A 27925-nucleotide genomic window follows, 5' to 3' on the forward strand; every position below is an offset into this window, starting at 1 on the left:
AAAGCTGTATGTTAAGTTTGAAACTTTGTCTAATGACAAGTCTTAGAGTTGGAGTGCCTTATGCTGGAAATCTGTCAGGAGAACCCCGGATGATCATGTCTCTGATCTTTCCTTCTGAATAATTCTGAGAGCCATTCGCCGAGTCTGGCTGTTTCTTGCATTGTTAAATTGCTACCGGGGACATAATAACAAAGGTATGAAGCTCGTAATATTTAGCCAGCAATGACTGAATGTTTGAAAAGGTGAGCTCTGAAGAGTTAAATAAAGGGGCCAATTTGCACAGTAGATGGTAAATCTCAGATTTTGACCACAACAAAAACAAAGATTTCATGAGTCTGGCATTACCTGGAATGTGTGGGGAATGCTCCAGTAATCTCAATTTGTAGGCTTCCCAGTCCTCTAAAGCCTTAGCAAAGGAAGGAAAAGCCGACACTTGCTGTGTTGCTTGCATCTGTAGTAAGCTTTGAAAAAGTGGTTGGAGAGTGTTCAGTTGCAGCATCTGGTTCTTGTCCTGCTGATGAATAAGTTGCGTGGTTAGAGCTTACAGTGTAGATGGTTGATGGCTTGGCGGCATTTTCTTGTGTTATAACTAGAAATAAAAGAAAAAATATATCACCATTCTACGGTTTATTAACAAAACACTGATACAAATAATTCTGTTCCCAAGCGCCAAGTTGAAGATGAACACTTTATGGAAAATTATATAATTTGATGGTGGTTATACCAATATCTAGTAATTGCAAGTGTTGAAGTCCAAATTCCAGTACAGCCGAATCAACATCTAACAGCAGGTCCACCGCAGCATGGAGTAGAAACATAGCATGATAAGAACTGGCTTGTAGGGTCAGGAGCGGCATTAAATGAGGCTCCATAGTTAACGGAGCTGTTGGCTGGGGTCACTGTGTATTCTGCGCAGTCAATCGCTGAGTGTTACGGGTGGCCAATCACTGTGTTCTGAAGTGTGTGCGTGCAAAGGTGACCTGTGATGTTGGCAGTGGGCGGTGCGCAGAGAAGTTCAGCCAGTGATGCATTTCTTGGCCGCGCGTAATGGAGCGTGCTGTTGCTCGGTGCTGAGATGTAATAGTGGTGGATACTACACAGATACTTCAAAGTAATCCCCCTCAGATACAATACACTTGTGCCAATCCTTGGAGCACTTCTCATAAGCACTTTTTGGTACAGCCTGAGTACATCCAGAGATACAGTTTTTATTTCCTCAGTCATTGAAAATCGTCTTCCTTTCATAGGTCTCCTCAGTTTTGGAAGCAGGAAAAGTCAAAGGTGGGCCAAATCCATTGAAAATGGTGGTTGGGGCATGATTTCATGTGTTTTTGGCCAAAAAATCTCACAAGCAAGGATGAATGAGCAGGTGCATTGTCAGGACGCAAAAGCCATGAATTGTTTTCCCACAATTCCAGACTTTTTTTCGTATTTCATATCTCAAATGGCGCATAACGTCAAGGTATTACTCCTTATAGCTCGTACAACCTTGAGGCAAAAATTCCATATGTACTATGCCACAATGATTGGAAAAAAAAAAAAAAAAAAAAAAAAAAAAAACTACAGTGAGCAAAATGTAGTAACCACAACCAACTGCGGGAACGCCTTGGGCTGCGGATAGGAGCCGCCAGGTGGGGGAGCCGCCGGTGGTGGAGCACGCACCACCGGGCAAACACAAGGACGAGTCGGCCGACAGACCAACGACAACTGACAACAACCGACCATGACCGACACAACAAGGAAGAGATAAACAACGGAGGTTTGTAGAAACCACAACACCAAACACCAAAAGTAAATCCACTCTGAACCAGAGCCAGGCAAAAGTCAACAACGAGCAACGACAAGAACGCAGTACCGCCGAGATAGAAACTCAACCCAGAGCGAGTACCAGACTGACTGGACTAGGGCAGAGCAGGCCCCTATATACGAAACCGGAGGGAGTGGCTATTGGCCGCTGTCTGCAGGTGGCGGCGCCCTCACCACGCGGAGTAGCCGCCTATGGGTTGACCACGTCTATTTGTTCTGGCGCGTGTTTGACTTCCGCGGCATGAGGTACTAGACAAAACTTCGACATTTGATCGAACTTATTGTGCTTTTTTTGGTCTTGGCTCTTCGGGATGCTTCCATTGGGATGACTGGGCTTTGGTTTCGACATCATAACTGTAAACCCATGTTTCGTCACCAGTTATGACCCTTTTGAGCAAATCAGGATAATCATTGACACCATTCAAGAGCTCCTGAGTGATGCTCATGTAACGGTTCTTTTGATCAAAATTGAGAAGTTTTGGAACAAACTTCGCTGACACGTCCCATGCCCAGAACATCCGAAAAAATTGTAAGACCCGAGCAGATAGATATTCCAACATCCTCAGCAACTTCTCTTTCTGTAATTCGATGATCTTCCAAAACAATTTTCTTCACAGTTTCAATGTTACCATTTGTTGTTGATGTGCTGGGGCATCCAGAGTGAGGCTCATCATTTTCATCTTCTCAGCCACTTTGTAACAACTTCTACTATTTCTAAATTTCCTTTTTTTTACTTAGAGCTGACTGGCCATATGCCACTGTCAATATTTCAAGTGTTTTAGAACACTTGATTCCATTTTTCACACACAATTTGATGCAAATTCTTTGCTCCATTTTTTTATAATACGAGGGTGGTCTAAAAATTTCTCAGAACGGAATAGGAAAAAAGTACTTACATCACTCAAATTTCTTTTATTTTTCAATGTAATCTCCTTTTAGATTAATGCACTTGGTCCAATGTTGTTCCAGCACCTTGATCCCATCTTGAAAATGAGTTTCCTCCAAGCCTGCAAAATAGTTGTCAACTCTGGCTATCAATTCTTCATTTGAAGTGAATCTTCGTCCACCAAGAAAATTTTTCAGTTTTGGGAAGAGATGGAAGTGTGACAGAGCCATATCAGGTGAATAAGGCGGGTGTGGCAACAATTCATACCATAGTTTATGTAATTTTGCCATGACGACGGCACATGGGCGGGCACGCATTGTCTTGATGTAAGATTACTTTCTTCCTTGCTAAACCTGGACTTTTTCTGCATATCTTTTGTTACAATTTGTCCAGGAGGTGAGCATAGTGTTTTCCAGTAATTGTTTGCCCAATGGGGAGATAATCTACAAACAGAATCCCATTTGCATCCCAGAACATTGATGCCATGACCTTTTCCATTGAAGGAATTCCCTTCGCTTTCTTTGGTGGCAGAGAATCAGCATGTTTCCACCGCTTTGACTGGCGTGTTGTCTCTTGGGGTATAGTAGTGCACCCAAGTTTAATCTGTGGTCACAAACCGGCGCAAAAAATCTTGTTCATTTCTCCTAAAACGGGCCAAACATTGTTTAGATATGTCCATTCTCATGCATTTTTTATCCATCTTAGTCGTGACACCTATCTTACAGATAATTTTTTCATTACTAATTCTTCAGTTAAAATGTGATATATCCTTTTAGATGACATCAGGCTAGTGTGAGCAATTTCACGCACTTTCAATTGGTGGTCCTCCAAGACCATTTTGTGCACTTCTGCAATGATTTCTGGAGTAGTGGCACATCTTGGCCGACCACTGCATGGACCATCTAAGCTCTCTTGACCAAATTTAAATTCATCTGTCCACTTGGCAACAGTTGAACATGAAGGAGCAGAGTCCCCCAGCGTATTCTGGAAATAGGCACGAATGCCCTTTGCTTTCATACCTTTCTCTACGAAGTACTTAAATCACTGCTCGAATCTAGATATCCCCCCCCCTCCCCCGTCCCCCAATCTTAGTAAATCACCATGCGGGAACAACAGAGCCATGTCACCGCCGTGTTAACTGGCAACAGTTCAATGAATATCACGTGAACAACTCGTTGTGCTAGCACTGACCTCTGGTGGTGATTCCGAGAATTTTTCAAGCCACCATCATAATCAAAAATTGCCGAGCACACTAAAACACATTTAAATCATCTATCTGTCAAGAACAAACGAAGTGTGCTGTACACTTGAAACTGTGAACATGTGTTTGGTACATGTGTAACAACAAAAAGATCGATAATCGAATGTACATTGCTTGCAATTTGAAAAGTCACATTACTTTCTGAACAGCCCACATACATCTGGTTTGTCATAGTCAGTATGTTTGTATTTTTCTTTCTTCTTCAATAATTTATTTTTACTGTACTGCGTGTGTGTGTGTGTGTGTGTGTGTGTGTGTGTGTGTGTGTGTGTGTGTGTGTGTCATTATTAAGCACTCTTCAGTTATTATGCAGAGTTATCTTTCTGTTTTCAAACAGGTAGGTAGTCAAGTTGTGACAATCTTGTAAAGTTCTGTGCTTGTTTGTGATTAAATTACTGTTTTTCACCATGGGAACAGGTACTTGAAAAATTATTACTGTTTTATTATACTTAGTCTCTCACCAAAATTCCCATTTTATGATTTCAGTTTGTGTGTGTTGTGATGTTACATGCCAATATTCTTAATTACTTTACACTCCAGCATATTTTCTAGTGACATACTTCTCTATTAGAAAGGATGGTTTAAGATCTTGTGAAGATGATAGTATGCATTCTTTTTCAGTTCTTCTGTTTCCTTCTCATAATATTGGTTGCGGAAATTGCTGCTGGAGCATGGGCTTATAGCAATAGTGACCGCTTAAAGGAACTAGTCAGTCAGAGTGTTACTGCAACCGTACAAGCTGATTATGGAACATCAGGAGCTGATTCACGTACAGCTACATTTGATGCTATACAGTCTGGAGTAAGTTCTTTAAAGTAGTTTCTTTTTTACATTGTGTTCCAACAATTTTTTGCCTGTTTTCTGCAAAAGTGTGTGTGTGTGTGTGTGTGTGTGTGTGTGTGTGTGTGTGTGTGCGCGCTATTGCTATTGCTAATTTCATTGACAATGTACCAACATGTGCAGCAAATTGAGAAATTCCATCCACACAGACAGCTATCGTATTTTCAGTTTTGAAACTGATTACTAGAAATTTTGATTTGATTTGAGTGAAGTGCGTGCAGGTAATTACATATGCACATTTCTTCGTTCAGATCGTATTTCTGTATTTTAGGATCACTTGGGACAAAGTGAGCAGACTTCACTCAAATCAAATCAAAATTTCTAGTAATCAGTTTCAAAACTGAAAATATGATAGCTGTCTGTGTGGATGGAATTTCTCGATTTGCTGCACATGTTGGTACATTGTCAATGAAATTAGCAATTTTTCAAAAAGGTTCTGTCATTAATTTATCAATGTTTTGATTTGGTTCAGGAAGTAATTGTCAGCTATTTACTTACTGCTGTCTTTGTGAAAAAAGTATAATACCCATTTCAGAACATAGTGTTAATAGATCCCAAACTGGGGAATATACTTACTTTCTTTCCTTTGGAGCTCTTACATATGCATTTTCAAAACTTGGAAGGTGTTCACATTTCTCAGTTCAGTGAAAAACAAATTTGAATATATACATTCAAATTTTTTTAAACTGTGTATTTGATCTGTTTCATAGGACAGGCAGGATATTTATAGATTGGAGCCTAATGTATATATGCTACACATGTGAATTTTTCATACTTCAAATAATTATTGTGATATTTCTGTCCACAGTTGAAATGCTGCGGGGCATCTGGTCCAGGTGATTGGGCTAATAGTAAATTCAATATGCGTGACAAAAGTATAGTGGAAGTGACAATTAAGAAGGCTGTAAATGTTTACAATATTCCTGCTAGCTGCTGCATTGATGGAATTACGAAAAAGGAATGTGAAGAAGGGCGCACAGTGATATTAACTGCTGCTATAAACAGACACATTTATTCTGAGGTAATATGCAATGTACATCAAAGAAAAATCACCACGTAGCTTCTGCATAGTATTGAACGTATTTTTGTATGATTCATATTGAACGTTTTTGCCTTCAGAGCAATTTTACTTTGCTGGCACAGTTGTACATATACAGTAACAAGTAATGAAAAGAGTCAAAGTAACCATTGACAATACAGTAATACATTGAGCATTACACACACACACACACACACACACACACACACACACACACACACACACACACTTGACCACAGCCTCTGGCAGCTATGTGTGTATCTGTTGTCTATTTTTGTTAAAAGGCCTGGTTGGCCAAAACCTGATCATGTGACAGCCGTTTTGTTGTGCCTATCTGCGACTCTATATGGACATTAGCAGCTATCCTTCTCACAGTATTGCTACATTCCATCCTGGATTTTCCATTGTGTGTCTATATATATTTGGACCTGGGTAAGGCATTGAGTGGGTGGAGCATGTTTGAACAAAAAGAAAGGTAAGGAACGGGTAAAGAGAAGTAACAGTAAGGGTTATGGAACAGAGGAGCAACAAGAGAATAGAATGAGGATCTGGCACCAGCGAAATGGTCCTGGTTGCAGGTAGGGGAAATTGAATGTGTGGTATACATTGAGGGGACGATGAGTGGAGGGAGTGGAGTTGAAGGTGGGTATGGGATAGAAGCTAGCAGAGCTTGAGGCCAGTGGGATGAAGGGTTCAAAGAATCTGTTGTAGAGACAGATCACATGTATGCAGCTTACAGAAGTTGATGTAGAGGGAGAGGATTGATCCAGAGAGTATGGATTATGCAGCAGCCATTGAAGCAGGACATATTTTGCTCAGTGGCATGCACTGATGGAGGCTAGTCATTTGGTTGGATACCTGGTTTTTCCAAATAACGCTGTAGAGTAGTTGACCTTGCTTCTTATAGGCTAGAGGTAGGTTGTGCCTGTCATGATACTAAGGGCCAATTGTGTAAAGCAAAACTTTAGAGTAGCACAGAAAATGACCTCGGATCAAGCTTAACTCGGATCAATGTAGATTCAATGTAGATTATAATTTCTCACAATAATTTATGGAAGCATCTCACAATTTCCTTGATTACTTTTGAGGCATTTTGTACACCCTCAGCAGCAAAGTACAAAAGGAAAATGCGAAATACACTCCTGGAAATGGAAATAAGAACACCGTGAATTCATTGTCCCAGGAAGGGGAAACTTTATTGACACATTCCTGGGGTCAGATACATCACATGATCACACTGACAGAACCACAGGCACATAGACACAGGCAACAGAGCATGCACAATGTCGGCACTAGTACAGTGTATATCCACCTTTTGCAGCAATGCAGGCTGCTATTCTCCCATGGAGACGATCGTAGAGATGCTGGATGTAGTCCTGTGGAACGGCTTGCCATGCCATTTCCACCTGGCGCCTCAGTTGGACCAGCGTTCGTGCTGGACGTGCAGACCGCGTGAGACGACGCTTCATCCAGTCCCAAACATGCTCAATGGGGGACAGATCCGGAGATCTTGCTGGCCAGGGTAGTTGACTTACACCTTCTAGAGCACGTTGGGTGGCACGGGATACATGCGGACGTGCATTGTCCTGTTGGAACAGCAAGTTCCCTTGCCGGTCTAGGAATGGTAGAACGATGGGTTCGATGACGGTTTGGATGTACCGTGCACTATTCAGTGTCCCCTCGACGATCACCAGTGGTGTACGGCCAGTGTAGGAGATCGCTCCCCACACCATGATGCCGGGTGTTGGCCCTGTGTGCCTCGGTCGTATGCAGTCCTGATTGTGGCGCTCACCTGCACGGCGCCAAACACGCATACGACCATCATTGGCACCAAGGCAGAAGCGACTCTCATCGCTGAAGACGACACGTCTCCATTCGTCCCTTCATTCACGCCTGTCGCGACACCACTGGAGGCGGGCTGCACGATGTTGGGGCGTGAGCGGAAGACGGCCTAACGGTGTGCGGGACCGTAGCCCAGCTTCATGGAGACGGTTGCGAATGGTCCTCGCCGATACCCCAGGAGCAACAGTGTCCCTAATTTGCTGGGAAGTGGCAGTGCGGTCCCCTACGGCACTGCGTAGGATCCTACGGTCTTGGCGTGCATCCGTGCGTCGCTGCGGTCCGGTCCCAGGTCGACGGGCACGTGCACCTTCCGCCGACCACTGGCGACAACATCGATGTACTGTGGAGACCTCACGCCCCACGTGTTGAGCAATTCGGCGGTACGTCCACCCGGCCGCCCGCATGCCCACTATACGCCCTCGCTCAAAGTCCGTCAACTGCACATACGGTTCACGTCCACGCTGTCGCGGCATGCTACCAGTGTTAAAGAGTGCGATGGAGCTCCGTATGCCACGGCAAACTGTCTGACACTGACGGCGGCGGTGCACAAATGCTGCGCAGCTAGCGCCATTCGACAGCCAACACCGCGGTTCCTGGTGTGTCCGCTGTGCCGTGCGTGTGATCATTGCTTGTACAGCCCTCTCGCAGTGTCCGGAGCAAGTATGGTGGGTCTGACACACCGGTGTCAATGTGTTCTTTTTTCCATTTCCGGGAGTGTATTTGCCATGGACAATTACAGATGCACTAAGGATGCATCTGCCTTTTCATCAACTTTGACGGAAGCACCAACTTGTCCAACATAACAGACAGAGTGCATGTTGGCACTAAGGATGCATCTACCTTTTTCATCAACTGATGGACTGCAACGACACCCTGATCAGAGAGGTATGTTTGGATTTCTGCATCGGTCAGACCAGCTAGCAGCCTCAATTGCTGGCTCTGTGAAATCCTACTCACATTTACGCAATGGTACTTTGCACCTGGAGACAACTTCTGATTCTCGAGCACAACTGCTTGCTGCTTCGCTCCTCCATGGCTATCCTGTTCATGTTGAGGCCTATCAAATGCTGAATTCTTCCTATGGTGTTATTTATACTAGGCTGCTAGATGGTCTGGCCGATGCAGAAATCCAAACATACCTCTCTGATTAGGGTGTTGTTGCAGTCCATCAGTTGATGAAAAAGGTAGAGGCATCCTTAATGCCCACATGCATTGACTGTGTCTTGCCGCTAGCATACTTTACATACGACCAGTATATCCGTGGATTTTCTGCCAGGTTTCAACATAGTTTTGCTGTGGAAACCTTTATAAGCTTCTCACATTGATGTCCGTGCTAAATTTCAAGCTTCTGTAAAAGGTCGCCAGTCTTGGAGACTTTGTGTTCATTTAAATTGGGCATACTTTTTCCATTGTATCTGCAACAGAGTTCTGACCCATTTTGTGTACCAAGGGGGATCAGCTCTATTGTTTGCTAGTCTGTTTGGTATAAATCTCTCAATTGCTGTAAACACTGTTTCTTTGAATTTAAACCAAATCTTGTCTTCACTTATTTTGTTAATTTGAAAAGAGTGCAGATTGTCCCTCAGAAATGCATCAAGCGAATTTTTATCTGCTGTATTGAATAGGCATATTTTTCATTTATTTTTGGAGGATTTTGGGAGTTACAATATTCAGTCTTGCTATGACAACCCTCTGTTCACTAATCCCTGTATCCATTTTGATGCTCATTATTAAGTTAGAATTATTTGTTGCTAAGAGATCAAATGTATTTTCACAACCATTTACTATTTGCGCTGGATCTTAAACTAATTGCTCTAAATAATTTTCAGATAATGTATTTAGCACTATTCTGGATTATGTCTTATGTGTACCCTGTGTTTAAAAATGTATTTTCGTGAACATATCGAGGGTAAATTAAAATCACCACCAACTATAATTGTATGAATCATGTACATACTTGAAATTAAACTCAAGTTTTCTTTGAACCTTAGAGCAATTATATCACCTGAGTTGGGAGATCAGTAAAAGTGTCCAATTATTATTTTATTCCAGTTGCCAAAAATGATCTCTGCCCATGCTAACTCACAGAAACTGTCTACTTCAATTTCGCTACAAAATAACCTACGCCTAACAGCAACGAACATGCCACCGCAACTATGTTTAGCCTATCCTTTCGGAATGCTGTTAGGTTCTTTGCAAAAATTTCAGCTGAACTTCTCTGTCTTTAACCAGCTTTTAGTGCCTATAATAATTTGAGTATCTGTGCTTTCTGTTAGTGCTTGGAGCTCTGGTACTTTGCCAACACAGCAACAATAATTTAAAAATGTTATACCAATGGTTCTGTATCTGTTTTTCCTATGTTTGACCTGTACCCTTTGTGACTGAAGCCCTTCTTGTATTTCCCCGAGCCCCTCTAACCTAAAAACTGCCCAGTCCATGCCACAGGGCCCCTGCCTCTTGCTTGTAGTGGACTCCTGATCCATTCAGCGGAACCTGAAACCCAACTACCCTATGGCACAACTCGAGGATCCTTTTCAAAACTGAACTTGGGACCTCTTTGTTAATAGCCCACAACACTAACCACGAGACGATATAGGTTATTTGTAGGGTTTGTTTTAATATTGTGGATCAGTGCTCTTTCTGCTGTTGCTGGGTTTGTGTTTTTTGGAATAAAGCTAGGAAAGGAAAGCGAGGTTGTCAGAGGAAAAGAAATCGTGGGAAGTAATCGGGCAGTGGTTGGATTGGAAATGGGAGTGCCACAGTTACATGAAGGCATAGTTTGAGAGAGGTTTTGTTCATTGTTTGTTTTTGGTTGGTTTTTAGTGGGAGAAAAGTGTTTTTACTGTAGGGAATTGGCGAGGTAGAGTAGATCCTTCTCAAGTACTGCATGATTGAATTTGGGCATAGGACTGAAGGTGATGGCTTTGGAATGGGCTGAAGCTTTACAAGTTAAGGTACTTAGTGGTTAGTTAGCAGTCATGGTGCAGGTTTGTTTGGGTTCTGCATCTTGCAAGATGTTGACAGGTGAGTTTGAGGGAATTTGGCAAGACAGTCTGGGCCTTATAAGAGACTGATGTGAAGGTGAGGGAGTGCCTGTGAGAGTAGCATTGTCTTGTTGAATAGTGGGTTTCATCAGAGAGCAGGAGAACTAGGAAGACAATAGATTGGATGACTTCTTGAGGTGGTGTTTGAAATGCTCTTTCAGTTGTTGGACAGCCAGCAGGGACTTCTATTTGGGAGACGGAATGTAGGAAATTTGTACTGCATAGTAAGAGTAATTCAGGGAGGTAACGGAGGTAGTTCAGGGGTTCTGTACCATAGAAATTTCTCAAGTTCCTAAAGGATAGGGATTGACAGAAACTGAAGACTTGGAACACTTTATGAGAGGGGGTGTTGCATTTGGCAATAACTCTTTTTGTAGTTAAGCCATTGGAGATTATTACATGGGCTGCTTAGATATGTCAGAGAATACAAGGCCTGCCAACAGCTGTGTGGCATCACACGTAGTGACCCACATAAACTACTGCATAGCAAGGCATGCTGACACTTGTTACTAAGTCCCAAAATATTGCAAGTGAATCACACCTAATCTCTGTGATTTTGTTCTTCATTAAACAGTGAAAAATTATACTTATTGATCCACCTTCTATTTGAACTTCGGGTCGTTAAAAAAAAAAAATCAGTAGTGGGTTAGTTTACATACATGCAGTTTTGTTTTTTGTGAAAAATACTGATAATACTCCACTGGTATTAGGTTCTAGCCATGTAATCTGACAGGGGAAGAAAATATTAGCACTGAAAGATATACTGTTTTCTTATACAGCTAATTTATCTGTGAATCAGGATGCATCAATTACTTAAAACTGGCACCATAAGTGTGGCAATTACTCATAAAAACTCTGATGGTAAGTTGACATGGATTTTGCGTCTTGAAATAAGAGAAATTGTAGTTTATTTTGAGTATATCTCTAAGTATGAGTATATGGTGTGCAGTAAGCAATACTTATTAAGTATTTAAAAGGGAAATTTGTCTGAAAGTGCACAAAAGGTTCAGATTTTTGTTTCTTAGCATTCAAGAGTGCTTAGTTTTCATTTTACACTAATCACAGTTGCTACTGAAATGTGAAATGGCTGCTTACTATCCCATTATCCATGACACAACTGGCGTTTTACTCCACAATAAGTTAGAGCAAACCTCTTAGTCCGTAACATACAATTTAGCTGCACTTTTTACAAAATAGCATCATCATTCAGCAGTCATTCAAGGCTAATTTTACCAGTGCTCAATTTTTAGCTCGCAAACACCATACACCTGCACTGTGCTCACACTACTACTGACTACTTAGGCAATCTTTGTTTGAGAACTCTCTCTTCTCAAAAAGGGTGACATACCGCTGCTCAGATTAATATGCAGGAATTCCTTTAACAATTATTACTTATTTCTAAAACCGTGACTGTTTATAATAAACAATACATAATTTTACAGTCATTTTAACACACTAATTGTTTTAACAAAATAAACAGAACATAATATATTTAATTATTTCATAATTAGTTTATTAAATGTGTACTTAGGTTGTTTGCCATTTCCACCACTAGGTGGCAGCATGTTAAGGGTGATTCATAACCCACCCGTTTTTACAACCAGATTGCGTCATTGCAACTGCAAGATGCCATGAGCATCTACATTAGGTGTGGCTCATACAGTGCCTGTTTGTGACAGCAGACTGCTACATGATTGAAATTTAGTAATTCTGCTAATAAAGATATTGTAGATATTGTTTATGTTGTAATGATACTTGTATCATTACACCTTGCAATACTCCTTCCTTTTCTGTGCTGCATGTCTGTCGTCCTACTACTCTTTCCCCTCCCATGGGGGACCAGGTCTTATGTAAAATCGATTAACCAAAACATGAAAGTATCATTTTTGTCTCTCTCTCCTTTCTTGTTCTGACTTCTGCTGTTTTTCCTCTGCTTCACCATTTGAGGCCTCCCTTTTTGTCTGTCTTCCTCCCTGTGTGTGCTTGAAGGCCGGCTCGTGTGTTTGACATGTAAAGGGTCACTGTGTAATGCTCCCAGCACCCTAGTTGACAGCAAGGGTTTGCATGTACATCTGGTAAAGGCCAGGCCCAGGGAGGAGTGATTACCTGATCTGTTACCTTCCCAGTCCAGTTGTCGATTGGTCCCTCTGTCTGGAGTTCGGGAAGTGTGACCTGAGGTGTGAACACTCACTTAACACAGGTGTACTCCCCTCTGTGGAAGGCACTTGGAATGAAGGAGCGCACCATCGGAGACACTGGCAATCACACGAGATTCACACTTCTTTGTTGCTTTCTGAAGTTTGCTTTCATATACTGCTTCGGAACCTTAACCTTATGTTCCCTGCCACATGGCTGATGTGTGAGAGTCCTTCACCGCCTTGGCTATGTGTAGAGATCCCCATTCCTCTTGGACTTAATTTGCTTCCCAAGGACACTACTCTGGATTCAACCTATCGCTTTCTCAAACTTTGCAGACCACTGTGAGACAACACCTTCGTGTACACTGATGGTTGCAAGACTAACCTTGGTGTCAGATGTACCTTTGTCATTGACAACAAACATTTTAGATACCGGCTTCCAGACCAGTGCTTGATTTTTATTGTAAGGGTTTCCACTCTCATCAGGTCACTCAGTACAAAGGACGTTCAAAAAGTTTTGCACTATTGTCTCTAATTTTTTTTACTTTTGTAGGAGGAGAATGAAATTTTTTGTGAACACACTTCAAACATTCAGCTAGAAGTTGGTACATATAAGTATTTTGATCGTGTGAAAGCCCACCTGTGTGGTAAAACATTTGATAGCAAGAAAGACCTTATTTCCTGTGTCAAGCGATGATGTAAAAGTCAATCCCCAGAATTTTACCAAAGTGTGTTTAGATCATGGAAAGAACGTTGGGCCAGATGCATCACAGCTGATGGGGTCTACATTGAGTACGCTCAGTGTACAGTGAAATGTTCCCAGTATGTTCACAAAAAATTTCATTCTCCTCCTGCAAAAAATAAAAAAAAATTAGACGACTGTGCAAAACTTTTTGAACACCCTTTGTACATCCAGTGAAACAGGCTTCTCAGTTGTGTATTATGTTCAGATTCACTTAGTGCCCTCCAGAGCCTGTGTGTATTATACATGCACCGTCCCTTAGTGCAACGAATCCATGGATGCCTCCACTCACTCACTCACTCACTCACTCCACTGATGATAGAGCCACCGTGATGGTCATATGGGTCCCTGGTCATATTGAAGTGTTGAGGAATGAAGCTGCCGATGCTGCTGCCAAGGCTGCAGTCAGACTACCCAGGCCTTTCAGCTATTCTTTCCCTTCGGATGATCTCTGTGTTGCTGCACATAGGAGCATAGCGTCCCTTTGGCATGAACACTGGTCATATCTATATGGGAACAAACTCCAGGAAATTAAATACCTCCCAACAGCTTGGAGGACTTTCTCTCACCCTTATCATTCCTAGGAGATACTTTAGCTTGATTGCATATTGGGTACTGTCGTTTCAGTTACCATTATTTAAGTGGAGACCCCGCACTTATCTGTGCTTACCACAGCCAGCCATTGCCAGTGTGCCATTTTCTGCTCCAGTGCTGCTTTTATAACTGTTTGTTTTAACATGTGTTTGCTATCTGAATTTATCAGATATTTAGGCAGATGCAGTACAAGCTGTAGATCGTGTATTCCTGCTTTTAACCTCAGCTGTTTTGCACCCTAAAGAAGCAGCAGCACCAACAACAACAACATCATCAACAACAACAACAACAACAACAACAACAGAGCACATTATGCATTGCATCAAAGAGTAAACACATTTTGCACTGAGAAGACCCGGGTTCGAGTCCTGACTGCGGCAAAAATTTTAATTCATATCTTCACCTTCCAACATTATTGTAGTTGAACTGCTAAGTCGATGAATAACTCATAGCAGTGCTACAGTGTTATTGGTGGTGTTACAAAGCAGGGCAGTGGCAACAATAAACATAGAAAACATTGCAATATATCTACAACAACAATTGCTGAAGTTAACATTTTACCAGAAAGAAACCTAAAGAATTTCGTAGAGTGAGAAAGAAGTGGCAGATGAAATATTAGTGTTTCTGCAAGATGAGTCAGTGGAATGTATGGTGTCATATACAGTCTTACTTTGCAGACAATGTACACGAGGAGTGCAATGATAACGATATGTGCTTAAGTGAAAGTGATACTAAAACAGGTGTCAAGCCATATAGTTCACCATCCTTGTTGGACAGGGAGCCACAAATCCCATTTCCACTGAAATGTAGTAAAGGACAATCGTTGTCCAAGGAGCAGGTACTAAACATAATTACATACAGATTTTGAATACTTCTGCAGGAATATGATCATGTAATGAATAAAAAATAGTGGATATTTGAGGGAGGACAAGACGCACTTGTTACAAAAATTGGTGTTAGCGTGTTTCAAGGATACTGGATACAATTTTCAGGATGTGCGTTATAGTGACGTACTGTGTTATGTACATGAAACTGTGAGCGACGTAGATTACAGTGATTTAAAGGGAAGTAGTGGATGGTTGCAAAACTTCAGACAGTGTTACAGAACTAGAAGACGTAAGATAATGAAATTTCAAACAAAGCGTCAACTTGACTATGCACAGCAAACTGTGGAATTGGCCGCAAAATTTGTTTTCAACTCTGACCAATTGGGATTTGAAGAGGAAATCCATTCGGAAGGAACCCTGGAAATGAGAGGAACAAGAGAGGTGTGTAAAGATTAGCTAACATCAGTGCCTTAATGCATTCATATTCAATTGTGCCAACTGCTAATATGGATTGCAAATTGGTTGGAAAGTTATTTATTGTGTTGCAAGAAATTGGAGGTGCTCTGCTCGTATGATTCTTTCTCGTGTGCATAATATTGCAACTGTAGAAGGGAATTTTTTTCACAGCAATCAAGAGTGGGGAAAAACGGGCAGAAGAGAACTAAAACTATTGATGCCAGATTCCTGGTCGGCATATAAAAATCATAATCCTTTAGAACAAACGTTCTCTCCTGTGAAATTGTACATTGCAGTTCATATCACAGAAACTGGATGTCCCCCCCCCCCCCCCCCCAACCCCCTGAGCCTATAAAACAATACACTATCTGCAGGTATGCCTTAAAGGATAGCCAGTTTCATGATGAGCTCCACAAAACAGAACAGACTGTTTCATATTTGGTTTCATGCTGTCACATTCCATAAGTTCTCATCACTTCGCTACACCAATATGATTCTTGAAAGCATTCTTTGAGTGGATACCTAGCTGATTGTCCAGTTTGGTACATAATGCCTAAGGAGTTTCTGATTTGATATTGATGGGTCGTACCTCTTTTATCACCGTGGCACACCATTTTTCATTTGGTGTTCATCATGAAGTTAATGGTTTGTTCTGAACATTTTTTGAATATCGGCGATTCAGTTTAGTGAAGTGTAACACACACACTCCATAGAAGGTTGATCTCGGCACCACCCGGACACTCATTTTCTGTTGCCCTCCTGGCGCACATGGTGAGTCATTAGCAGCTAATTCATGACTGTTGATGTAACACTTCTAAATGATACTTACTAAAGACTAAACATGAGACCTCACACTCAATGGGTTCCTTAAATAACATTTCACATGTTGTATACATGAAGCTTTGTCATGTAATGCAGAGGAAGGTTGAATAGTCAGCTATTTGACTTAAATTCTACAAATAATGTAAAACAAGTTTATATTGTTTAACAACTTGAGCAATGCAAGTAAATTGTCAGTCACTCTGGTTTGCTGTTTATGTCGTGTGATAACATTTTTTTAATATCTTGAATTTTTGCTTCCAGCGATTCGGTATTGGATGAATAATTTTCTGCCAGTGGCAGTAACATTTGTTTGTCCATAAAAGTTTCACTTTCTGGTTTAAGCAGTGATTTCTTTAATTATTGCAGATTTTGCAACAAGTCTCTAAAGTTCACTTTTCGTTTTATGTAAAACTTTATAAAACGCTCAAGATTTGAAACTGGTTGATTGTACAGGTTCCAGGCTATATTTATTTGGCAAATCACAAACATATTCCCCAGTGTGTTTTGGAAATTTAAAATTCTACGAAGAAGCAAGAAGTCTGCAGAAGTATCAGCACCTGTTTTTGTTGCCACATCTACACTTTCATTCCATTCAGTGAAACCAGAGTCTGAGCCACACTATTTGGGTGAAATGATCCCTTTGAGCATCTGAGTTGATTGCAGCAACGATCTTTGCTCGGAAGGAAATCAGATAGATTTGCACTTTCCTACCATATATATGAAAAGGTATAAGTGAAAAATAAAAGAACAGTTTTACTTTGCATTAAATCATCCTGGTGCTTCTGCAGCTTGTTCTGAATTTCCTGCTTTGAATATTTACTGGGTTTTCAACAATAGCATCAGTTATCTTCTTCACAGCCAAACATGAAGCATACAGACAGACCCATCTGCTGTCACTTAACTTTTTTAATTGCAATTTTCCAATTTTTTTTTTATTTGTGTATTAGTAAACATTTGATGCACTGCCAAAAAGCATACCCCCCCCCCCCCCCCGCTGCGCCATAAAAAAATTGTAGCCAATTTGATTCCTTTACATGTTGTTACTATGACAATACTCAACTTATGGTTTATATAACTCGTATGGGGTTCCCTTCTTCAAAGAACTTGAACACCTGCACAAGCACCACTCAGAAATGAAGTTACATCATATGTGTGTGCAACAGTTGTTTAAACTTAACTCCACAGCAGCATCCAATTTGTTTTTGAAGTTTCAGAGCTTAGAACCTTCTTGTGTGTCATCATCCAAACAGTATTGAACCATAGTTGATAGTTGCTCAGTTTTTGAACAATCTTTTTCACTCATCAATCAGTAGAGCAAAATAGTGGTCTTCTTTCACTGCATTGGAGATATATTATAGCATGATATTGCACATGGTGCTAAGATTTTTTTTTCCGTATATTATGTTGTGTGTGTTTTTTTTCCCTTTTAAAGTTGTTTCCTAACACTTGGATCTTTTTCCCACATAAGTTTCATTAACGCTAAAAAAATTCCCTTATTTACATTATCGTTAGATTCATTATGACCTCTTTCAACTATTCCTTGAAAAACTATGTATCAAAGTATATTGACAGTCATTTGTATTTATTCTGTGTTTTCTTGAATTTCCAGAGCGTTTGTTTCATGTAGTGGAGTAGCAACAGATGTGTTCTCACCAAACTTATTTTTCAAGTTTTTGAGAGACTCCAGGACAAATATGGAGTTTGTGTGTGGAGCTGCTCTCACGATGATTAAAGTTGGAATTAGGTTCTGTTGCACTTTTCCAGTTAGTGGAACCACCACATATAAAACTAAGCAGTTGGCTTGTTATCACTTTAGTTGGGGACAAAAAAATCAACAGACAAAACAGAATGCATCATAATTTGTAGTAGTATATTCTAGCCATGGATAAATGTTGTACCAACCTGGGTGGAAATTTTTCTTTGTCCCCAAACAAGCGAAAGGAAAAGTCCTTAATATAGGTTGTTCAGATTCAACAGTCAGTTTCATAGATATATCACGAACTGAAGCAGACCGATTAGTACTGCTGTTGCTAGTGCTGAAAATAGAAAATAAATCTTCACCTTTATTTTCACTGAGATGTCATTTTCAGACTGTTTTAATTCTTTTCCTACTTCCTATTTCATCACCAACACCACCAAACACAATTTTTTCTACTTCACTTCCTGAATCATGGAAACTAACCTCTGCAGTTACAGACGGAGATGTAATGTACTCATTCATTTTAATAACTGTTTGCTGTGAACTGAAGAAATGTGAGATGCTGGGCAGTTTTGCCAAATTACTAAGTTCACTTTAAAGAAAATGTACAGTTCACTACAAAAGACCACAATGATAACAAATATTCTTTTATCGTTTAGCATCAATAGAAACAATAAAACACATGCAAACACCCACAAGAAACTGGGGAAGAACTGTTCATTCAATAGATTGATAGACTGCTTCATTTGTTTGTTGTTCAACATGGGCAGATCAATGGATAAGTCAGTGTTAACTTTGTAATAAAATCTATTTCAAATGTATTTGTTTGATTTTACAGTTTTAATATGAGACAATACAGAATTGTTTAACAAACTGACTGAGTGGTTTGCCATATGCATATAACTCTGTATATTTTATTTCAATTTTATAAAATTAAGTTTGACTTAGGACTTCGATTCTGAAATTGGTCCATCTTATTTGGGCCCAACCCCTGGCACCACCCCTTGTGACAGGAGTGCTCTATCTCAAACACAGCCACTCTAATTCAGTACACAGTTAGTGTATTTGTGTAACTTCCAAGCATTAGAGATAATTTAAGAATGAAATGCGACAACTAGTATATTTTACTATTGTTTTACAGGTTTGCAGAATGGTGTTTTGTTTGAGCTGCTGTCAAACATTTGTAGAAATTGCTATGCATTCTGTGCAAATTGATTTGGGTTTATTTTGTTGCAGGGCTGTGTCGACAAACTGATTGAACTCCTTCAGCAGTATGCAAATATTTTGATGGGTGTTGGCCTGGCACTTGCCACAGTTGAAGTTCTGGGTCTTATATTCTCACTAATACTGTGCTGTGCTGTTCGTTCAGAGGACAGATACAAAGCTTAAATTTTTTCCTCTACAGCTATTTTATTTGTTAAATGAGATATAAAACGACTTCTTTCTCAATGCACACAATTAACATAAAGGACCATAATGCGCTTACATACTTCATGGTACATTTATACAGAATATTTTTATGAAACTTATACTGTGCAAGAAGTTTGAATCTCTTAGCCTGCCTGTTTTTTGGCATGTTGTCTTATTTGTTAGATCTGAAGGTAGCATTGAATCATTTATAATTACTTCTCACTTCTGCTGTAAGATTTTTAAATCATTGTTTATAGAATTTCATAAACTTTTTATATGTGCAAATGCTCAGATTTTTTGTTATTTGCTTGAATAAGTCATGACAATCTAATTTATTTGTATGTTGTGATGAATTATTGTCATAGATTAATAGGCAAGTTCACCTTATACAAGTTTAAAGTTGATAGCTGGGTTGGGAATGTTCTTTGTGTTCCCAGAACAGTAGTATTTAGCTGTTACATGTTGTCTGTCAACTTCTTCTCTCTCTATCACGCACATGCACACGCAGTATTTCTTATATGGGTTTAGTTTTCGACATTCGTAAATATTTGAAGTCTTTATTTTTTTAAGGGTAGGCATAATTTTGTCTTCGGTTAATGTGTGAACCTTTTTCCTCCTAGCAGCTTGATATTTGTGGCCTGCAGTCTTCTTCCTACAAAGATCTGTGGATTAGTAAAGTTTCATAACATATTTGCACTAGAAAAGAAAAATCTGTCAGTCATTAATGTACAGTAACTTGCATTTTAATTTCACACTGTTTTTAACAAGTAATGCATTGTAGCATAGTTGATATGAGTCTATTTTTAATATTTTTGAAATGACTTATTGGTTGAAGCAAAATGTCTTAAAATTGTGGCACTTACAGGAAGAGGTCTCACTGCTTGTAACACTAGATAAAGTTGAGTTGTGTGGTTAGAATCAAAATCTGTTGTAGTGATGTACTATATTTAAGAATTTAAAGTATCTAGCAGTAAATGTGTAACTGTAAAAATTTTAAGTTTTAAACTTCTTCAGACTTTAAAATGTGGCACAAAACTTAAAAGCACTCGAGCAAGGAATTTGCTAGCAGTCAATGTCACAGGTTATCTGTTATTCAGTTTTCCACCCTATTCTCTGAGTTAGTAGGGAGAGATTAAAAAAAAGGTAGCATAATGTGCTGATGTTAGTCATTTAATTTATACGTATCAGTTTAAATTGTTCAGTAGCAAGTCATTGAGAGACAAAAAAAATTGTAGATAAAGTGGAAGCCGTTGTGAAAAAATACAACACAATTTTGTAATGGTAAAGTCTTGCCATAATTTGTTAGCACAACATTTCGTGTGTGATGAGTTGCAAATATAATTTTAAAGTTCATTGACATACAAAGCACGGGAAACTATATTTCTGTGTACGATGAGTGCTTGTTGGAAGTTCAGCAACTTTCAACTTCGGAAAAAAAGTCTGTTTCAATAAAAGTTATTTTGTCTTTTATCATTTCATCTCTCTCTCTCTCTCTCTCTCTCTCTCTCTCTCTCTCTCTCTCTCTCTCTCTCTCTTACTCACTGTATGTTTCATTCAACATAAAATACTCAAAAGCTTTATTATATTTTTCAAACAGAACTAAAAAATCTTCAGTATATGAGAGTTACTGAAGTATGTGGGTGACAGTAATGTATACAGCTATGAATATGACTGCTTAAATATGACCAAATAAATTTGGTAAAAGTTTTATTCTCATAAGATGATTGTCATGATTATTTTATATTTTAAAAAACTTTTTTTTATTTCTTGGACGTATCCAGTATAAGTGCCATAAAGCACTCTAATACTTATCTGCATAAGTAACATAGTTTGTACAGTTTTGTAATTTATGGACATTAGTTTAATCTTTATAATTTTGAAAGACTTGTGCACCACTGCAGTTTAACAGTTCTTTGTACTTGTGGAGTACCAAACAATGAAATTGCAGGTAGGGCTTGTCATGAGAAATTTTGCTATAATACTAATGCATTTTCATTAATATAGCTGTGAATAAGTCATGACTTCCCTTAAAATTTTCAATGAGAACACTTAAAAGTATAATGCCATATCTGTAGTTCTTCATTCTTAGGGAGCTATTTTTTGTCACTCCTATTTCCAAAGAAAATTAATTTTGCACAGTTTGGACTACTATGTTACGGCAAGTTACAAATTTGGCTTGGGACCAGTTTTTTCCAATATATTCTATTTTTATATGGTGGTGCTCTCATGTGCTGAACTTACAGGTACCTACTTTGAATACCCTTAAAATCAAAATTCTAGAAGTACTTAACTGTCAAACTGTGAAGGGTTTTTTGCTCTAGATACTCATAAGGCTATGCATGATATGCTCTTTTATGTTGACAATGGTAATCTCTTGACATTTATAAAATAAAGACTGTATCTAAAGCCAATTTGTTAAAATGAAGAGTAGCTTTGGATTCAATCATGATTGTATTTTTCCAACTGTAATTTTGTTTGTTACATCCTCACTCGATTAGTTCAATTATATTTGTTTAATTACAAATGTGAATGATATTTTTGTAAAAAATTTTCGTAATTTATTGCTCCCTTGATTCACAAAGATGTGCCAAATATTTTCACTCAAATAGAAATCTTCTTTAAAAAAAGAATTAAGTTGTACACCATATTAAAGGAAACGGATGGAATACTGGAATGCTAATGGTTGTTAATTAAGTGAACATAAATATTGGGAAGTAATCATTACATAAATGTTGAGTCTTATTTGTATTGCTAGTCAGTAATGCCCCTCTAATGTGTTCAGAAAACATCTTTTTATATGCAAGTTAAGAATTTTATGTTTATACTTCTTAAAGTATTCCAACCAAAATGCTTTTGCCAAACACTTTTTATGTTACGCAGAGATATGGGCGAAAATGCAATATCTAGTGCCCTGAAAGTCCAGGAACATTGGAAGACTTTTGGTAGAGAAACTTCTAAGGAATGTACAGCATTATTAACTTATAAATGAGAAAATAGACAATAATGACATTAGAAATCCAGTCTACTGGCATAATTTCAATCATTGTGCAGCACACAAATCAGTGAAGGTTGTAATTTATTCTGTGTGTTTTAGTATATAAGAGAACAATCTGAATATAAATTCACTGTTATAACACACATTTACAAATTTATCAGTTGTTGTAAGATTACAAATTAAAAACTTACGCTCAAAAAGTTTACTTTTAATTTGGAAATACTGAGTGACAGCTCTGCCTTGCCTGTGTGTTTGTATCACTGGTCATATTTCTTTGCAGTGTTGTTAAATACATGTATGTGCAGAGTATATGCCAATGAAAAACTATCTTAGACTGAAGTTAATAAATATATTTATGCATTGTTAATATAGATTTTTAGTATTACCATTTAGAATGAGATTGATTCATTCTTGTCTTTTGAAACCAGGGTTTAAGCTTTAATAGCACAGTTTTTGTTTTTTTCCTCATTTCTTGGTAACTGAAATGGAAGTATGTAAAACATAATGGTGGAATGATATACAGCTTACACAGATAATCTGAATCTCCTCACAAGTTACCATTAAGCCAAATATTAGTGTTTTTTATGCTATTATGTATTGTAAGTTACTGTCGATGACATTTCATGTAACTATCTAGTCATAAAGCTGTCACATGCTGAAACTGTTGCTTGATCAACAGTTACTTTCATATAGACTTTGTAGCTTCTCGAACTACTTTAGATAAAGTAGTATGCTAAAAGTAACTGAAAAAAGGAATAACATCATATATTATCAGCATATTGTTAATTGTTTGGAGCATGATGTGAAGACTAATTTTCTTTATTTGTATATTAAAACTCTCACGAATTCGCTTAAGCCCTGGTTTAACTTTAATGTCGCCATGTTGTAACAGTTACCAAATAACGTAGTAAAGATCAATTAGTAGTTAAGTGTAATTATTTAAAGAATGTATTAAAATGCTAATTCCTGTCATCCTTCTGACTTTTTTTTAATAAAACATTTTAACTTACGTTGCTTATGATATAACATCCTAAGCCCAAATGTAGGTCTTATGCTGCCAGAAGGTGCAGTTATTAAGAACCCCTTATAACATTTATACTGAGGAAACTGCAAAATTGTTACAGAGTTTATAGGAAGTTGGGTTGGATTGTTCTGTCAGCAGGCAGTATGACCAGAAGTCATGTTCTGTAGTTGTGGGCAAGATTTCTTTACCTTAAACTGTAAGATTCTAAATAGTAAAAGAAATGGGTTTGCGTGTCTGAAAATGGCAAAGAAGGAAAAGACTGATACATCATTTAAAAGTGGAATTTCAAAATGGTGAATATTTCCCTTACCTGCACTGGAACAGTACGATTTGTCTTACTACGAGCCATTCTGTGGTGAATTTTCTGTGTCTGTTGGTTTTTCTTTAAGTAAACTAATTTGTTAGGAGATGCAGTGACAGTTGAATGAGCACAGAATGCTTTTCAGATCACACGTTTTCTTAGACAACCCAACATGTACACACTTACAAACCTGGGACTAGTTAACAACTGAGTATCTCAAAGAGTGCTAAATTTTTCAGCTACATTATATATTTGCACAGTTTATTATTAAAAGAAATTTTTCTTCTCAAGAGGCTACAAAATAATAATAATAATAATAATAATAATTACAGAAATTGCAGAGCTTCTCTTGAGTAGAACCATATGAAAGTGCAATCCTTAGATGCAAACATTGAGAAAGTGTACAATATGGTATATTTTTAAAGATGACAGGTTTTAGATATAGGTGCCCCTTTTTTTTTAAATGCTGACGAAAGAGTATGAAGCCTAATTTCTCAGTGAGAAGGTGGAATCCTGTGACCATATGCCAAAAGATAAAAGCATGATTAAGAAAATAATTTGAAAGTCTTTTTGCACCAACTACAGGACTTACATGTTGCAAAAGAAAGTAATACTCTTTTAAAAAGACCACCGCAACTGCCGAAGAGGTGTTTTGGCAGTGTGAAAATAGGAGGATCTGAAGTAAAAGTAGTTTGATCACCCACACTCTTCACCAGATCGAGCTCAAACTTCCATTTACTCCAACATCTAAAGAAATTTCAGGTCTGAAAACTTTCTTCAGTGCACTGAAGATGTTATGTCGGATATAGTTCATAGAACTAAAATAATTATTTGTTGGAAAAAAAATGTCGGCTGTTATCCTAAGACGATATTTCTCTACCAAGCTGACAGCTTTTGATCTTGGCCTGATACTGTCCCAAGATATTTTTGCTCAAACTTTATTTATTTTATTTTCATGCTGGACATGTTGTCGTAATCATTTATCAACATACTGACTGTTTATGTAATTTTCTTTTACATTAATTGCAAACACTCCTCTTTATGTACAGAGAATTTTTTAATATACATGGTGTTTGACTTTTATAGATGCAAATTGAAGGGGCAAGTAGAGGACAGTGAAACAAGCAAATAATCCTAATAAACATAAGTCCAGAAACCAGTGGTTTCCCAAAACGATGTATGCACAAGTGCAGTCGTGCCAATGTTGGAGCACTGTTAATGTCCAAGGCTACAGTTACGCTGCAGCTTATGGTGAAAGGATGCATATATGGTATGTGCACGATGGCACTGGCATAATTTTGTGTGGCTGTTAAGAAATACATTGTACAAATCTTTGACAACAACCATATGAGCTATTGCTCACCAATACTGTGGTCTCCCAGAACCCCCAACTTGAACCCAATGGAATTTTTTCTATTGTAAAAACTTGTGTATTCCATCCCTGTCAAAACTGTCAGTGAACACTGGGAACACATTGTGTGTATTTCTCAATTCAGTCTAAAAATGTGTGGGATTTTTTAATGTGTGCAGGCGTTGTTAAGGAGACTTACTGAAGCCTGCCTTCGCATGAATAGTGGTCGTGTGGCACTTGTAATGTTTTTTCCTTAAGCTCATTTCTGCCGATTGGATCCTTGGGAAATCTGGTAAAAGGTGCACTCAGTCATAATACATCGCACTGTGAAAACTGTTGTTTTAAAGGCCTATTTGTTTGTTTCATTGACATCTACTTGCACCTTTCTTTTGTACCTATCAGACACTGTGTGTATATGGGAGAGATATATGGTTAGCCTTGAGCCCTGAAATGAGATCCTCTCCCCTTAATATTCTCCCAACATCACCCAATTTTATCATCCTCATAACTTCTGCAACATTCTAGTCAAACCATATGACATTCCCAAACCATTATGCTTACCACGCTAGGTTGCTACCACCGCAATCATCCCTGTTGTACAACCACCTCCATGCACCCACCCAATGCCACCTGCTCCTGTAATATCACAGGAAGATTTGCCCTCTGTTTTAACTGATGATCAAACAGATGCGGTACAACTTAAGTTTTTGTAACATGGCAGACTTCTTCCCTATAATTTCAGGAAGAAGTTTTCAATGAGTTATAAGGCTCCTCCATGTTTTTGTAGGTGATCAGCCGGTCACATTTCCCTGTGTCACTGTTTGTTTTCCTCATGTGTTGACTGCCAGTTTTAGGATATCTGATTGGTTTTATGCATCTTAAAATATGAGAGATAGTTGCATTGTGGAGATATCCATGAGTGTGTGTCAGACTTACCCTTAATTGTTTTATAATACTTTAGACATTTTAAGCACATTCATTCATGCTAATTTTTGTATGGGTGCTGACGAGTTCACCATTGAGTGCCTATAGACCACGCATGCACACACATAGTATCGCAGGCAGAGCAAAAAATGAACCAACATGTTGTATCTGAACAAACTTGTGTCCATTGTGTGGCATTTTATGTTAAAATAACCTCTATATTGTCAGAGTGCATGAATGGATATAGAACACTGTGCCATGTGGATCTCCAGTACCCAGTAGCTGAACATACTTTACAGTATGACTTTAGGGACTGGTGAGCCTGCCTCGAATTTATCTCCATTAAAAAAACTCCACTCTCATTTTTCATTAATATTTTTATACATGTATATTTTTTCCTCTTTTTCACATAACTATTTTCTTCTTTGCTTTTACTTTTTCATTTTCATTCTCCTGCTTCTTCTCTTTTTCATTTTCTCCTCTCTTAGTTTTTTAATTGCTGTATTTTTTCATCCTGTCATCAATCTTTACTTCACAATATCCCACTGAACTGAAGCCAGCACAGTGCTTACCAGTGTGCTATGTGATGTCCCACCCTTCATCTCTGTCTGGCCTTGTCATCACTACAGGTGATTCACTTTCATTCTGGTATCAGTGACATGCCCTCCTTTTTAATCTTTCTCAACCTATCTGTCTCTCCTACCAGAGAAAGAAACTATTAGTTCCAAAAACTAAGATAGTGTACTGTACTTTCATTTCTAGATGTGTGTATCGGCAGTACTGACTGAAGGGTTGTTGTTGTTGTTGTTGTTAAAATTATTAAAAAAAAAGAGCAGTTTCAAACACCAACAATGAAACTAATTTTCTTTTTCTCCTCCTCCAATTGGACATTCTGCAGTGGTTTGATGCAGGTAACATCAGATGTGGTTGGGCAATTACTTTGAAACTCAGCAAAGTCAGATTTCTGGCAAGTCTATATAGAAAATTCCTGTGACAGTGATATCAGTAAAAAACTAAACTATTGTCTGAATACACCTTGGAAGGGGTCACTGGATGCAGATATGGAGGGGCATGTGGTCAGCACACCACTCTCCCAGTCGTATGTCAGTTTACGAGACCAGAGCCGCTACTTCACAGTCGAGTAGCTTCTCAGTTTGCCTCACAAGGGCTGAGTGCACCTTGCTAGCCAACAGTGCTCGGCAGACCGGATGGTCACCCATCCAGGTGCTAGCCCAGTCCAACATCGCTTAACTTTAGGGATCTGATGGGAACTGGTGTTACCACTGCAGCAAGGTCATTGGCAGTAAAAAAAGAATGGGCCATAAAATTTGTTTACAGAAATGATACAGAAGGTGTTAAGTGTTACCTTTTGGCTTCTCTCTTTCATGTTGAAAAACTACCATGCGATTTTCACTCGTCCAAAGTCTAACATTATGGAGATAAACTGTGCAAAAAAAAAAAAAAAAAAAAAGGAGAGATTAATTTGAAAAAATTAATCATTCAGAATAGTTGTTCTCTAGAACTGCAGTGCAAAATTTGTACCTTTTGTGTGGTCATCAGGATAAGATGCTTGAAGGAACTGCAGTTTGTATGGCATCTGTTTCAGATGGTTTTCCATATCTGGCCATACCATAAGTTAATGGATTTTAAGTTCCTTGTTTGCTTGTGTTGTGGATTCCCTAGGGCTCCTTGTGTGAGTTGCACATATACATTCAACATTTTCTGTTGTGAGTGGACAAACTATGCTTTTCCATTTGAAGTTTGCTCATAAAAAGGGGGCTCTTTGTGGAATTATCAACAAAATGTATGTTGCATGTTAACAATGGACTCAAATTTTACTAATTGCTGCACATAAAACATTCATTCCTATGGTATCATCGTTTTCCTACAAATAAACAGCAACACAGCTGGAGTTGCAGGTGTG

General features: G+C 38.7%; 1 protein-coding gene across 1 annotated transcript in view; it reads left to right on the plus strand.

The window, feature by feature from the left end:
• LOC126184629 (CD82 antigen) overlaps positions 1 to 23410 on the plus strand; it is an 84677-nt gene extending 61267 nt beyond the window's left edge. Inside the window, exons 3-5 of the mRNA XM_049927101.1 lie at positions 4575 to 4754; positions 5602 to 5814; positions 19233 to 23410. Coding sequence (XP_049783058.1) covers positions 4575 to 4754; positions 5602 to 5814; positions 19233 to 19385 — 546 coding nt within the window. The 3' untranslated portion in view covers positions 19386 to 23410. The remainder of the gene's footprint in view (positions 1 to 4574; positions 4755 to 5601; positions 5815 to 19232) is intronic.
• Positions 23411 to 27925: the final 4515 nt, after the last annotated feature.

Source organism: Schistocerca cancellata, chromosome 4 (assembly GCF_023864275.1).
Source record: "Schistocerca cancellata isolate TAMUIC-IGC-003103 chromosome 4, iqSchCanc2.1, whole genome shotgun sequence".
In the NCBI taxonomy this organism is placed as follows: domain Eukaryota; kingdom Metazoa; phylum Arthropoda; class Insecta; order Orthoptera; family Acrididae; genus Schistocerca; species Schistocerca cancellata.